Below are 15,979 nucleotides of genomic sequence, written 5' to 3' on the forward strand. Positions count from 1 at the left end.
ATGGCAGGAAACATATTTGAAATTAATGAAGTGAGAGAGAGAAAGAGAAATGTGATTGACAGTGTCTGTCTGTCTGTCTGTCTGTCTGTCTGTCTCTCTCTCTCTCTCTCTCTCTCTGTGTGTGTGTGTGTGTGTCTGTGTGTTTGCAAAATCAATACACTGCCGAATACATGCTCTTTCCCTACCTGACTGGGTTACCCCAGCCATTCTGAGCAGCTCCTTAAAATATTTAAACACAAAATACCTCAAACATTATAAATGCTGCTGTGAGCTAAGCTATAGTTTGACTTGGTGTATCATCTGAAACCAGGTTCATGGTGTGTCTTTCTTCTGACCAGCCAAGATGTATAACCAAGGGTGATTTACAACTTGTGGTTTGCTTGGAGCAAGACAAGCCTTGCTTTAGCTCATGGCAGAATAGCAGGAGGAAGATGGGGTGGAAGTGCAGCAGCTGCAATCTCCTCCCTTGGAACCCTCACGCTCATGCATTCACACTAATCGTCATTGAACAACATTTTGCGGGTGGGCAATATTTTTGCTAAAACATTTAATTTTTTAATTTTTTATTCTTTTCAATATTTTATATGGGAATGATACAGATCACAGGTGTAAGATGAAGCCCAGATTTTGAAACAAATGCCTCTTCATATACATGTGGATTTCTCAATCTGGCATTATAAAATCTAGATTTTATAATGTAAGAAAACCTGTAATGTATTTTTTCTTACCACATGCATAGCTGACGTTGAGATATTTTTTCACACCAGGCAGGCATGGTCTTCCGAAGTTATGGTTGTTAGCAAAGATTTTGCACCTCTGTTTCCCATAACACATCTTAGATAATACTGCTAAAGCTGAGTAGGAGAAGCAATCTGAAATGTGGGAGAAATTTTAAAAAACGGTCATACAAAAATAGATACCAAGGACTTGTTCAAAGATAGGAACTATTATATACAAGTGTGCTTGGAAATATATACTTGCTGTTACAAACACAGTGCTAACTCAAGAAACCTACTCATTGCAGTCATAGCTTGGCTCAATGTGAAGGCTGTGACTAGAGTCTTCGCCCCTCCTTCCCAAAGCCTAGTTAGCAGTTTCCCAGCTTTGGGAAGGATGTGGGAGGGCTCCAGGACCCTGCCGGAGCCTCACACCTCCTTTCCAAAGCCCAGCACTTAGCCAGCTCGGGAAGGCAGTGTGAGAGCTGGGAAAGGCATCAAATTTTGCCTCCCCACCCTTCTGCGCACACCCGTGCAACAAGGGGGGGGAAATTACTGGAAGATCTTGAGTAATGCCAACTTTCCCCCATCTTCTCCTTCTTCCTTCCTTCTCTTTAGTCTCTTGAGATAATCATTTCTTCCAGAACAGGAGAATGACACCTCATGTTTGGACAGGTGCAGGTGGGCAACACTAATGCAGCTCTAAGAATTTGGGAGGCAGGCTACAAACACACCAGGACTAATCAACACATGTCCTTTTTACGCATTGCATCTTGTTATCTCAGGGGAAGTCAACATGGTGGCTTCCAGATATTCTCCCATCTCCCATCAGCCCCTGCCAGCATGGCCACTGACCAGGGATGGTGGGAGTTTTACCCAGCGGCATCTAAAGGCCACCACATTGGCTACCCCATCCTGTCTGATCCGACGGTGTTGTATATGGGTGGCTTCCAACAAAATATTAAAATACAACAGTCTGTTAAACATTAAAAGCTTCCCTAAACAGGGCTGCCTTCAGATGTCTTCTAAAAGTCTGGTAGTTGTTTTTCTCTTTGACATCTGGTGGAAGGGTGTTCCACAGGGCAGGTGCCACTACCGAGAAGGCCTTCTGCCTGGTTCCTTGTAACTTGGCTTCTTGCAGCGAGCAAACCGCCAGAAGGCCCTCGGCGCTGGACCTCAGTGTCCAGGCAGAACAATGGGGGTGGAGACGCTCCTTCAGGTATACTGGACCGAGGCCATTTAGGGCTTTAAAGGTCAGCACCAACACTTTGAATTGTGCTCGGAAACGTACGAGTGTATATCTATCTTTGATCTTAGATTCAGTCGAGGAGACCTATGAAGTAAAGAGATTTGACTGGGATTGGGCTCAGAAATTCACAGGGTAAGTTTCAGAGAGTCGTTATTTCAATGCCAAAATGAAGGGAGATGGTAACACACACACACAATAATGGTAGGAACATACCAGTATTGACTTCTGTGGTCACTGCAGGAGAGCACAGTCCATTGTCTAACCTCTTTTAATCTGCTGCCTTGCTTCTGTGATCAGTGTGGTTACTAATCACAAGGGTGCCAAGCAGTGCTGCTGGTTTTTTATGTAGTGGACATGAATCCACCTGGCACTGAAAAGACGAGGTCATAAAAGCATTTCCAAAACATGGCTGTAAAATATCAGCTCTGACTTGAGCTGCTATTGAACAGTTTGGAGTCTGTTGTTTCTGAAGGAAAGTTCTTTTCAGGTACTAATTGGCTTTATTTTAGACACGTTTTGACATGCAAATTATTCAGGGTTGCTGGAGCCATAAATTGTGTAGAGTTTAATGAGACTGGCAATTCTTCTCTTCGATTCTGAAAGCCTCTCCCATTTCAAACACTGGTAGACTTCGCTTTCTGTTCTGTAGTGAAAAGCTTTCAATTCAATGGACTAGCCAGAGCCAACTGTACAGCAAAGATTGGGCACATGTGTGCCCTGCATATCATGAAGTGACAACTGTGTGATGCTGGAAAGAAGGATATAATTGAAAAGAAGTTCATCCCAAATAGCTGTGTTTACTACCGTAAACAGAACAGACAATATTCGTGTGATTTGGACTGTTTTCCTTGCTGCTTGTTGATCCATTTAAAAAATGTTTCTCTAAGGCTAAATCTTGGTGCTAGAAATTTTCTCAAAAATAAAAATAAAAGCTTGCATATTAATTCGTGGGCTCACCATACTTGAGACCTGGGAGCTTTAAGAAGCAAACCAAATATGGAAAAACAACAACACTTCAAATAGTGGGATATAATGTTTGAGGCATTTGAAAGGATAAAATAATACTTGTTAAATGCAATCATGCTTTTTTAACATCAGTTCTAGTTTGGCCCCTGAACATGATCCTTTGCACAGGTTATACTGTCGTTTGCATAACCTTTCCTTCAAGTATTTGTAATATTAACTACTGTAGAACAATACATAGCTTCAGGAACATATGGGAACCTAAAACTTTTCCCAGTGTCTCAGCTTGGCATCGTATTTTATTTCCGTTTGCCAATAAATTGTCTTTTAAATATTGTGCCTTACTGGGAATTTGAAAAGAAAATGATTGAAAGCAGGGTGATGATGAACACAACAGACAAGAACTTGGCCAAGCCAAGTTTAGAGCAGTTGGCAGGCTATAATGTTTGGCGTAGAGAGAAGGTAATTTGTGTAGACCATGAAGTCAAAGTAACCAAGCCTTGATTTTTTATTACCCTGCTTCTTGTTAACATAGAATTCCATTTTCCCCCTTCACTTTTATAAGCAACACTTTAATATGCATATGTGCCAGCTTGCCTGGTTTTCCAAGGTATTCATTTCATGCACTGAGCCTTACAATCTTCTTATGGGCTAGGCAAGTATGGTCCTTATAGTTCATAGAGAGAAAATAATCCATGAAACATCTGGAGCAGCCTTGCCAATGAGCACACATCAATGGCTACCCAGCCAAATGCTAGGCTGGGGCAGCAAAAGGAAACGGAAACCTTGATAGACAGGTGTAGCTGTCCACTTGGTGCACGAGCAGGTGCAGCTAAGCCTATAGCACACACAACACAAACCTAGGTTACGAGTAGCAAGTATCAATTATACAACAAGCATAACCGGCTGCTATAATCAATCACTAATTTATAAACATATAACACAGAATAACTTCAATCACTAATTTATAAACATATAACGGTTGACGTTTATGGTTATGTTATTTAAGTTATTCTGCTTTATATGTTTATAAATTAGTGATTGATTATAGCAGCCGGTTACGCTTGTTGCATAATTGATACTTGCTAAGCCTATAGAGAAGGCATGTCCAACAGGCAGATCGTGATCTACCGGTAGATCACTGGACGTCTGTGGTAGATCACCGGTAGATCAGTGGCTCCCCCTAAAGAAGCTAAAAAACTTTGGCTCCCCTAAAAATGCTCAACATATTTGCCTTACACCCCTAAAATGACCTGAACCACCAAAAACAGGGCTTTCCTTCCTAAAAAAAGTTAAATGTTGCTTTCCTCTTCCCTAAAGAAGCTCAACAACTTTTACATGAACTCCCACCCCAACATGGGCCTTCCTCCTTCCTAAAAAAAGCACAACAACTTTGACCTGAACCCCCCAAAAACGGGGGTAGATCACTCCCAGTTTTTAACTCTGTGAGTAGATTGCAGTCTCTTGGAAGTTGGCCACCCCTAGCCTATAGCAAGCAAGTGTGGTGAAAGTAACAGACAAAAATGGTCATGTTCATCTTGGCTTCACTCAAGTACAGTGGAACCTCGGAAGCCGAAGAACCCCTTTGAACTCGAACGTTTCAGCTCCTGAACGATCAAAATCCAGAAGTGATTGTTCCAGTTTTAGAACTATTTTCAGAAGTCGAACGTCTGGCGCGGCATCTGATTGGCTGTTCCGGGAGTTGAACCGATTAAATTTGAAAACCAAGGTACGACTGTAGTTAAAGTTATGCTGTGTAAGCAGATGCATGAGGGACCTACTTATAAATATTACACATGGCATATTTTGTCAAAATAATGTTCAGGCAGCAGGATGTCCTTGAGCAATAGCCCCAGATATCTTGATAATAATTCCCTTATGTTTTTGTGACGTCATCGTACCCTCAAGAAAAAAAGCTTGCGTTCCTTTCATACACACTCTTTTTTGGCTCTCATCATTCCACCCCCCTCTCCTGTTTGAAAATGAATTGATCATTGTTATTACTAATACCACATGGGCACAAACTTCCTTTAACACAACTTCAGGCATTATGTATCTGCCCCAAATTCCTCTGACAGCCAGCCATTTTCTAAGAGAGGGGAGAAAAGATAAGGGGTTCCTTCTCAACCTCTATATTAGGCAAAAGCAGGAAAATAGGGATGCTTCACAGAACAACTTTCTGCATGCAGAAGGAGCCTTCAAGCTTTTCCCAAAATGCAAGGAGACAGCAGGAAATCTGATCAGGGGGCCTCTGTGGCCTGATTTGGCCCTGGGAACTAGGCCTATGTCATCAGTAATTCCCACATGGGTTTTTGTTGTCATTAAAACCCAGATGGTTTTGAACAAGCTTTGTGTATAGTTTGGTCTCAGAATATGCTGAAAATATGGCTAAATGCATCCATGCCGCATACTTGGAACTAAGGCATAAACAAGCAGCGCTCTGGCTGAAATCCTGAATCCTGTTAAACAGTTAAATATTAACTAAGAACTGAATCCTGCATTTATTTATTTTTAACCATAGTTTTCCAAGACAGTGCCCTGGCATTGCTAAACAAAAGTGTTAGAACTTTAGCTAGGTTGCCTTTAAAATAATTATTTCCCATGTCTAATAGTTCCTGTCCAAAAATCAGGGCAATTGTGTTCGCAAGCATACATTCATACAGCTCAGCTGTATATACGGTCTATTCCAGCCTTCCCCATCCAGATGTTTTAAAATGCAACTCCGGTCAGCTTTGCTGGACGGGTGGGAGTGTAGTCCAAAATATACGGAGGACATCAGGTTGGGGTGTGTGTGTGCCAGTGGTCATTGCCAGTGAATCTGAACTAACACAGATACTCTTTTGTCAACCTACCAAACTGAGGGAAGTGGCCCGTTTCTGTAGAACAGGTGTCCTCCTTGTGTGCAGCCCTGCCATATGAGGCAGAATAGATGTTAAGGAATTTCGACTCTTTACAGTGGAGTTTCAGTTCTTCATTCTCACACACTAATCTGGTTTTATATTCAGCTGCAAAGGAAAGAGAAAAACACTGCTTATTGCTGGGCTGGGGAGTTGGTGTGGTTGTTAGTCTGGATCCGTTTACAAAAACAACCAAAGATCACTGCTGAAAGTGCAATCTTTTGTGATGTTCCCTGCTGCCCGCTCCCCATAATATCTCATCTTATTTGTTTAATACGCTCACTTACATCCCAAGTCATTTGACCTGAGGTGGATACACAAAAAGCCTTTTTAGTTTAGAGGTGGTGATTACGGCATAACCTCCCAAAAGAACCCTGCCAGACTCAGTTAGTGCTTACTTTTGAGCATGCAGTGAAAGCCTGCCCCACCCCACAAAACGTAATTGGATGCCATGGCTGTCGAATGCTGCTAGAATTATTTGTTTTTGTTTACTATAATGCCATTGTCCATTGTGCTATGCATTTGATTTATGTTGTTTTGTGTGGCTATTTTTATACCATGTTTTATTGTATGTACTTTTATTGTTTTATATTTTGTTATTTTTGTTGGATTTTTGTAAGCTGGCTTTGGGGGGAATCCTACCTCCAGTGTGGGAGAATAAAAACAGAAGCTACGGATAGGGGACCTGTGGCCCTTCAAATGTTGTTTGAGCCCAACTCCCATCATCACCGACTATTGTGCAGCCTGGCTGGAGGCTGATGTCAGCTGGAGTCTAACAACATCAGGAGTGGCAAAGGTTCCCTACTCCTAACATAAACAACCAAACAAACCAGCAAATTGGGAAGAGCTGATCACCTCAGTCATAGGTGCCTCAACAGTTTGTCAAACCATTTATTTATTTATGGCCTCTGAAGCTAAAGAACATGATTTGCTTAAGAAATTTACAGTGCAATCCTATATATGTCTACTCAGAAGTAAACCTCATTTCCCCCACCAACTGAGTTCATTTCCAGATACGGTATATCTGTATAGCCACCTTTGAGATGAAGTTCTTATGGTTAGGGATGGGGAACATATTCTATTGTTTGCATTTAAAGCAGAATTGATCAAGCCCACACTTTCCAAAACAATGAGTACCGAAACACAGGCATCCTTCAAAATGTGCACTTATCCAAAATTTGTCATTCAGTTTTCCAAATGACATTCACAAAAATGCATATATTAGGGGAAAGTGTGTATAAAAATGAATTTGTTTGTGAAAGCAACATAGAAAAACACATTATACTGGGTAAAAATGCTTACAAAATTGTGCACCTTTGCCAAAAATGCATATAAAACTATGCAGAAAAGGAGATGACCAGCCTTCCTTCTCCTTGTGCCCTCCCAATGTTTTGGGCTACAGGTGTCAGCCGGATAGTAAAAATAATAATAATATTCACTAATTTTATATACCTCCCTTCATCTGAAGATCACAGGGCAGTTCACAACATAGAAATACAAAATTTGAACACAAAATACATAATAAAAACAAGTACAAGAACAAACCACTAACCCCCTTCTTACAAACACATTTAAAAGGACAGAATGTTAATCAACAAAAGGCCTGGTTAAAGAGAAATGTTTTTACCTGGCACCTAAATATATGTAATGAAGACGCCAGGCGAGCCTCTCTGAGGAGAACATTCTACAAATGAGGAGCAACCACAGAAAAGACCTCTTCTCATGTTGCCACTCTCAAGACCTCTTGTGGACAAGGCTCACAAAGAAGGGACTCAGATGATGATCACGGGGCCAAATCAGTTTATATGGGGAGGGGTGATCCTTGAGGTATTGCAGTTGGGGCTGACAGGAGTTGCAATCCTAAACATCTCAAGGACACCAGGGGAAGAGAAATCTATGAATGGTGCTGGTGATATAAGATGTGGGGAGACTGTTGTCTTTATATCCTGCTTTTCAGAGGCATCTTATCTGTCTACTGCTGAAAACAGGGTGCTAGACAAGATAGAAAACCTGTCCGCTCCAGCAAGGCTGTTCTTACATTCTTAACATATATTATCCTGAATCTAACTTAAATATTTAGTTAGATAAATTTTATGTCTTAATAATAAAGGTAAGGGTAGTTCAAAGGAATGTCAGAAAATGCACCTGAGATAGAACTATATTATAATAATATAGCCAGGCTCCCTAAATAATGTTCATTGTGCCTAAATCTTAGAGGTATCCAGGATTAAATAACACCTGAACATAGCAGCTTTATGGCTAATCTCCTTATGGAGATAATTCTTTTGGCCCTCATTTAGAAATCAATCTACCACTGAGAGGCTGGGGGTGGGGGACGGATCTTACTGGGACAAGACAAGGTTTTGTAAGAGACACTCTCAAATTATAGGATTTGGATGGCCCTTCTCCCTTTCTACCTCCTCATCTGATGATCCCTGCTCTTTGAAAGTTCTTGTATGGAGCAGCTAAGAGTAAAGATGGGGAGGGCTTGGTGTCGTAGACTCAATGTCCTTTTTGAGGACAACTCGGCTTTCTTCCTGCACAAAAAACAACAACTTTCCCCTGCAGTGGTAATCTCCCAGGGAATTTGTTCATCTGGAAGAGCTATAAGTATGGACGCAGATATGGAGTTTAACCTTTGGCCATATCACAGTGAGGATATAAGTGATAAGTATTAAGATGAAACTGATGAAAAGACACTATCCCAAACACATCCACCTGAAAGCAAATTCTATGGAAACCAAAGCAATTTAGTTTCAAGTCCATGATTTTAAGAACCGTTTTCCAGATGTAAAAACCAGTTATTTAATGTGAAATGTAACAGTCAAAGGGGCTTTGTTTATTTGTGAAAAACTTTAAGTACATTTTATCAACAGCAGGAAACAACGTCATTCAAAAGTCCTTGGCATTTCCCTCATGATTGCCTATTATTTGTGCAGCCTGAACCCTACAGAAGCTGCCCAGCAGACAAACAAGCCACGCATTTTCTGGTCCTAAAGGGCAGGATAAAAGAATGAGGCTAATACAATATAAGATAACATGAGATTGTTTTCAAAAATAACAATAACTACTTGGATTTAAAGCAACTAAGTGAAATGAAGCAAATGATTGAAGCAGCGCCCCCCCCCCCCCGGTCTATTTATAAGCACAGAAAAACTAAGCTCCATCAAGAGCAAGGGGACTCATGTTAGTCATATTTGTTTTGTTAGTTTTACTGGGACTTTGTCACAACCAGCTTTGCTTAGGTGAAGACTGATATCTACACACTGATCCAGCAAGAGAAATCTCCAAGGAGAAATGTATATCTATATACAGAATCCCTTCCTGAACTGGGAACCACACAGAGATTGAATATGGAGAATATGCCATCTGCACTGTGATGCATCTCTGGATGCAAAGCATCCAATGCAACCGCCATTTGTACTGCAGGGTATGCATGAGGATGTGACTTCCTACTTTCACAATATGTATCCCTATCCCGCTCACAAGTACCCACTACTACCAGCTACTACCAGATTGGTTTCCAATGAGGCTAACTCTGAAATGTAAGGCTTTGACCAAAAAATGGATGTTGTTAGGTCTAAAACCCTATGCACACTTATTTGTGTTGTGAGTACATCCCACTGAACTCGGTAGGACTTACTTCTGAGTAAATGTGCAGCAGACTGGCTTGCACATCTAGCTATATCTAAATCAAATGCAGTGCAAACTGATTAAATTCATAGCACTAGCTTGACCGTATTAGTCACTCACCAAAACACTTTTTTTCAGGTCATTCAAAGGACAGAAGTCTGCTAAATAAAATACAGTGGCATATAGGTTTTCTGTGTTGTTGGTTTTTTGTTTTGTTTTTAAAAACAGTGACAAAATCTAGTGAAACAAAGCCAGCCATTACTATCTTGATGAAGTAGAAATTAAGTCACATTGCCCATAATGGAATGAACTTTTTTCTATATTGGGCTCCCAAAGTTTATTATTTGAATTTTCTGCACCAAAGACTTCGACTCCTGCAAGTAGTGATTAGATTCCTGCAATACACTCTACATCAGGCATCCCCAAACTTTGGCCCTCCAGATGTTTTGGACTACAATTCCCATCATCCCTGACCACTGGTCCTGTTAGCTAGGGATCATGGGAGTTGTAGGCCAAAACATCTGGAGGGCCATAGTTTGGGGATGCCTGCTCTACATGGAGCTAACCTTTAAGATTAGATCATATATCTGGTGCAGAATGCTGCTTCTAGGTTGTTAAATGGGACAGTAAGATGGGAAAACAAATCATCAGTCCTGGCTGCCTGTGTATTACTGGGCCTAATTCAAGCTTTGGTACTCATGTACAAAGCCCTAAAAACAACTCAATTCCCCCTATACCTGCCAACCTATGGTTTGAGATCTGCAGTGGGGTGGCGGTTAGTATTTTATTGCTCTTTTATATTAATAAGACATTTTGATTACATTGGTAAAAAAACAAAATAGTAATAATGAGAAATAAATAAAATATATAGGCACACTAGTCTCTATCCTATAATCAGTGGGGCTTACTTCTGTAGACATGCATAGATTGCACTGTGAAATTTCCACCTTTCTAGAAAGGCACCTGGACTTATCCCCATTCGCCTTAATGATTTATATCCCATCTTGTCATAAATTATCTTTAAGACCCCCCAACAATCTACAGCAGAAAGGTCATTTCCATACATTCTCAGACTCTGACAATGCTGATAGGGATACTTTGTCACTTCTGAAAAATAGCTGCAGGGTAGTGTTTTGGTTCTGTAGGATCGCTGTGCATATTGCCAGATATAACTCACTTGCACATACACTTTTATGAAAAGTGGTGAATAACATGCCTGGCAAAACCCACAAACTTTGGTATAAGGACTGGGTGAATCCACTTCAAAGCTTCGCATAGATTCATGCAAAGATGTCTGTGCCGGCACTGCAGTCAAAACAAAAAGCAAAACAAGTACAAAAATGACACTTGCCTGTTCTACAAATTACTTACTTACTAGGTTTGCATTTAAAGGAGACTAGAAGGTATTTAGTGATTCCTGGACATAGATCAGGTCCAAAAACCCGACTATTGACAAGGAGTTGGCAGGCTCTCAGATCCTGGCATTCATCCAGTACTTTCTAAAACAATGAGCAAAAAAGCATAGTCTTGAAAAACAGATTCAAACTATATAACAGTTCAAACCCTGACATTTTAAAATCTATATATGATAAGCTGTTGTCCACTAGTTACCAGAAAGATAGGCATAACAATCTTTACAATGCCAATACAATGATTTCCAAGACAAACCGAGTTGTGTGAAATTATGGGATGATCTGAAATTCCTTCGTTTTACCATTTGATGTATTGCAAGGTGGCAGATAAGTTGGGAAAATAGGACACTATAGATTTTGTTATGACAAGCTGGCATTCCAGAATTTGTCATCTGTGAAGCAATGTTAGTATAAAGAATTCACGTAACCTTTGAAAATAGGACATAAGGATCTACTTTTTAGCTTGAAAATTTTTGATAGTGGCTGCTGCTTTGTTACAAATTTTCATCCCACATGAACTACCAGTAAATGAAAAACCAATTTATCATACTGCATATAACTGATGCCTTGAAAGGTGTTAATCACTGAAGTTTACACAGAGCAAAATTTATGTTTACACAGAGCAAAATGCTACCTTGCTGTATTGTTAACTGTCATAAATGAATCAACCAATATGAGAGATTTATTGGGTACCAGATTCATCATGGGCCTGCTGCTACTATTTGCACTAAGAAACATCTTGTTTTTAGCAATTGTCCTCAAATTCCTGGAAGCAGCAGTTCCAGAATAGAAAAGTTGGCAGGCTATTACAATTTGCCCACAAAGCAGTAAAAGTTTTATAGAGAAAGAGTATATTAGTTCAAAATAGATTGAGAAAAGTGCCAATATCTTTTTAAAAAACAACAACAACTCACAGGCTATATTTAGAACACAAGTAAACAATAAAAAGCCTTTTAACTAGCATCCAAGAGGAGGGGAAAAAAATCAAATCTCCAATGCTTGAAAGCAGCCAATAACGCATTCCTACTATATTCTAATGATCTTTACTTCTAGTTATGCTAGCCAGAATCATTGTCTGTAAAATAAAAATCTCTTCATATTTTACCCTGTGTTTTATAAGAGACGTAAGCTTAAAACTGTAATCCTAATCACTTACCCCATTGAATTCAATGGAACTTACTTCTGAGCAGACATGTATAGGATAACATTGCCGGTGTTGAATTTGCTGTGCAATAAGATCTGGCCACTAATATATTCAAAACTAATATATGGTCAGAACAGTCACAGATTAGGAGGGATTTAATTTTTCTTTCAGCCCTTCAGTGAAAGATTCCTGTAAAGCATTCTTTGTTCTTTCTGTAAAATAATACTATGCTTAGATTATCTCTCCATTCCAGAGAGAATAGGTAGGATGAGATCATGCAGATTTGCTTCCAACAATTTGGTTTGCTGTAGGTGTCTGAGATTTGAGAGAAGACAAAGCCAGACATGCACAGTATCTTGCATTTGAGCACTATGTGGACATATCTGTAAAACATTCTGTCATTTTGTGCAGCTGGGATGTGTGATGGCTTCAAATAATCTTTCTGTGCAAGCTTAGCTTAAATCCCCAAAGATTCAGAGGACTCTATATATTGGTGCCATGCTAGTTAAGGACACAAAGGAGAAGGGGTGACATTCCCATTTTCATGAGGACAGCTGGACCAAAGATCATTTTTCAGCCATTAGATGCATTAAAGCACATACAAGCCATGCTTATAAAACCACTATTCCAAGCAATACAGGTACTGTTGTTCATTTAAAAAAAACAGGGTATTACACTAAACGGTAACATTTTAACTTCTTTATAGAGGGACAGAGCAGGGACCTGTTTAAGTCCTACAACTTCTGAATGGCAACAATTTCACTATCCCTTCTTTAATGACATTGATTTTTTAAAATGTTTCTGCAAACACCAGGTCCCTAAATAAGTAGTAAAACTTTTGCTCTTTGGTTATGTACCTGCTAAAGGCATAGAAATATAACTGACAGTATTAGCCAACTGCTTGGAAAATCACCACTTTATAGAAATGTCTGGAAATTATCTTCATTTTATAATGCAAGTCCATTTAACATAACATAATGTATCTTACCTCCAAGTAAGCACACATCGGACTGCACTGTTAATGACTACTGTATGTCTGCCTATGTATCTTCTTAAGGAGAAAACTCTGGTTGTAAGTTAGGCCACCAGTGGATCCTAAACCATACAAACATACCATCTTTCTATCAAAGATAGTGAAAAGTGAATACCCACTCTCATGAAAAATAAAAATAATACTACCATGTAAAATAACAAAATACTGTATAAGGATAATCCTTAGTAACTGCTCAGGAAATAACCTTCGCTTGCCAGTTCAGGCTCATTAGCTTTAAATGTACAGAGCAATCCTATGGATGTCCTCTCAAAAGTAGACATCCAAGGTAAGTCTGTATAGGATTCCTGCCTCAGGCTACAATCCTAAAGTCACATGCATGGGAATAAGCCACTGTGAACACAGCAGCTCTTACTTCTAAGTAGAAATTGCACAGCATTGCTCTGTACATGGTATCAAATAACAGGATTAAGGATGCTACAGTTTAGGATTCCCTTGAGGTCAGGAACCCGACTGCATCATCAGATATTAATTATGTTTAGGAAATGATCTTTGCATATTTTGTACTGTATATCAGTTTTTTATAATTCCTCTAAATCTACAAAATAATGACCGATTTGTCACAATAGGACACGACAGTGTTAGCATTTTTCCCATGTGAGGGAAATTTAAATATTACTGGCTTGTGTAACATGAGGAACATGATTGCCTTGACTTCTGAGGCAGGGAATAACTATGGTTCAGGACTAAATGCTTGCCTCTATGTGTAGATAACTGTTCTTATGTGTCTACAGTAAGACTATCAGAACAGTGTATGTGGCTAGGGAACACAGATGATGCATGGGTCTCAAAGGTATTATTAATCATCGGGGCATTTGATACAATGGCAAGCCAGTGATTCAGAGGTAATCTTCAATAATCCTAATCAAAATTAGGCTGTAGATTCTACTGCTGTCTACCAGAAACTAATTGGCAATCTAGATTTCTCCCAGGAAAATCCATTGACATAAGTTCAGTGCCAAAATAACTCCATCAATCTGGCACAGACAAATTAAGTTGGACCATTGGGTGTTAATCCTAACAGGCATTCTCATTGTTAAGGGCTCTTTTGTCTCAGTCTGCTTGGCAATAGAAGTTAGACAGCTCATACAACTACTGAGTGTGTGGCCAGCCTCCCAATCCCCCAAACTGGATTTCAGTTTGCTTGTGATGAACAGGTCCTGTGACGCTTGCACCACCAATTCATATATCATGCATGGCTGGCTAAGTCACCACTCAGAACTGTTTGGGAAGATTTGTGCCATTGTATCAAGTTGCAAACAAATTGCAACCAGTTTCATTTACTGTATTGGCCTGCACTCACAAATAAGCCACACCTTTAAAATTTGGCGGCTTGGGGGAGGCTTGGGAGTCACGGATGGGACGGGCAGCATCGCCCTGCACTCCTGGGCTGCTTCCTGGGGGAAGGGAGCCACGCCGCTTTGGGGGTGTAAGGTCACGAATATAAGCCGCACTTTAACTTTTCACGATCAGAATTTGGGAAAGAAGTCCAGCTTATATTCGGGCCAATACGGTATGTAGTCAGATATTGATTTGAAAAATATGTACTTTAAATTGTTGCTATTCAAAACTTAAGAAGAGACAATAAAATACGAATTTCAAAAGTAGCCAAACACATTCTTAAAAGTCAGGATGAATTAGCATTGCATATTCTTCAGGAGCAAAGGGATGGAGAGATTTACTTTGAGGAGGAGTCCTGATAATGGTCTGCATATTATTAGACCTTCAGAAACACTAAAACTTAGTCATATGCACAACTGAACCATCCTTCCTCCCACAATAATAACGACTGTATTCTATTGCAAAAGTTACACTCTGAACATCAGCCAATTAATGTTGCCTTTACCTTGCATTTTAATAAATACAATTTATATCATATCACTGAATCATTCTGAAAGGTTGTTTTAAAAAACAACAATATGTAATACCTGCAAAGTAGTAGATGCCACACAGTTTAGGGGCTCTTTCATCGTGGCTTCTGGATGTTGTTCACTACACAATTGGTAAGCTTGCCCGTAATATGCAGATTGGACACTTATTGTTGAATGTCGAGGACACTGCAGACTCAAGCGATCACCATCACAGGCATGCACAGTGTGGTTTTGCAGAAGTTTGGTTAGATAACCTAGAAAACATTTATCTGTGTTACATTTAATGAGGAAATAGCTTTCCCCCAAATGTTAAAATGAAAGCTGCAGTCATCGCTTGGCTTGGTTACAAAAGGTTTAACCTATGCCTCAAGACTCTTGAGCACTTCCAGACTGTTGTTTAATGTGGGATTGGAGCTGTTCATGCATGGATATTTTTGTCATTGTTTGCATCAAAATGCCAGCCCGTAGTTTCCTCCCATTTAATCTAGTTTTATCCTTACCACAGAAAATTTGCCAAAGTAAAATAAATAAATAAACCTGTTGCCACAGCCTGTATTAAGTTCTCTGCTCTGCTGTAGATTTCCTGAGAAAGTTACAAAAAGACAGCTTTATGTCAAAGTTGCTACAGTATAAGCATTTTATTTTTTGTTTCTCTCTTGTAAACTAGTGAGACAGGGGGCAAAGCACTGGTTTGCATTACTGTATGTGATCTGCAGTAGTCTACTGAGTGTTTCTTTCTCGTTTAATGTAGAGGATTAGATGGTTTTCTGGCCCGTGGAAAGAGAATGCTAAATGTGGCAATGCTTATTTGAATCTTTAAACTTCGTATCAGTTAATCAACCATATCCCTCCCTCAGTAATTTTCCAGCTGCGCGAGAGCCAAATAGGATGTAACAAAGCAGCTTCACTCATTTCTACTCATCTAGTATTTTCATGTATTCAGGCTTAACCAAAAACATATTGAGGAATTGTGCCTACTAAAATGAGAGGGTTTTGCTTCTACACTGTGTGCCTGCACCCATTGGAACAGGACAGGGGAACCT

General features: G+C 39.8%; 1 protein-coding gene across 3 annotated transcripts in view; it reads right to left on the minus strand.

Moving 5' to 3' along the window:
• Positions 1–15,979, minus strand: part of EVA1C (eva-1 homolog C) — a 46,066-nt gene that overhangs the window by 10,834 nt on the left and 19,253 nt on the right. For 2 of the 3 annotated variants that reach the window (XM_088667936.1, XM_035115384.3), the window contains exons 2-5: positions 14,994–15,190; positions 10,834–10,957; positions 5,781–5,933; positions 729–872 (exon numbers count right to left, since the gene is read on the minus strand). In XM_088667936.1, coding sequence (XP_088524062.1) covers positions 729–872; positions 5,781–5,933; positions 10,834–10,957; positions 14,994–15,190 — 618 coding nt within the window. The remainder of the gene's footprint in view (positions 1–728; positions 873–5,780; positions 5,934–10,833; positions 10,958–14,993; positions 15,191–15,979) is intronic. The other variant, XM_035115385.3, reaches the window with a different exon arrangement.

Source organism: Zootoca vivipara, chromosome 4 (genome assembly GCF_965207765.1).
Source record: "Zootoca vivipara chromosome 4, rZooViv2.hap1.1, whole genome shotgun sequence".
Lineage (NCBI taxonomy): Eukaryota > Metazoa > Chordata > Lepidosauria > Squamata > Lacertidae > Zootoca > Zootoca vivipara.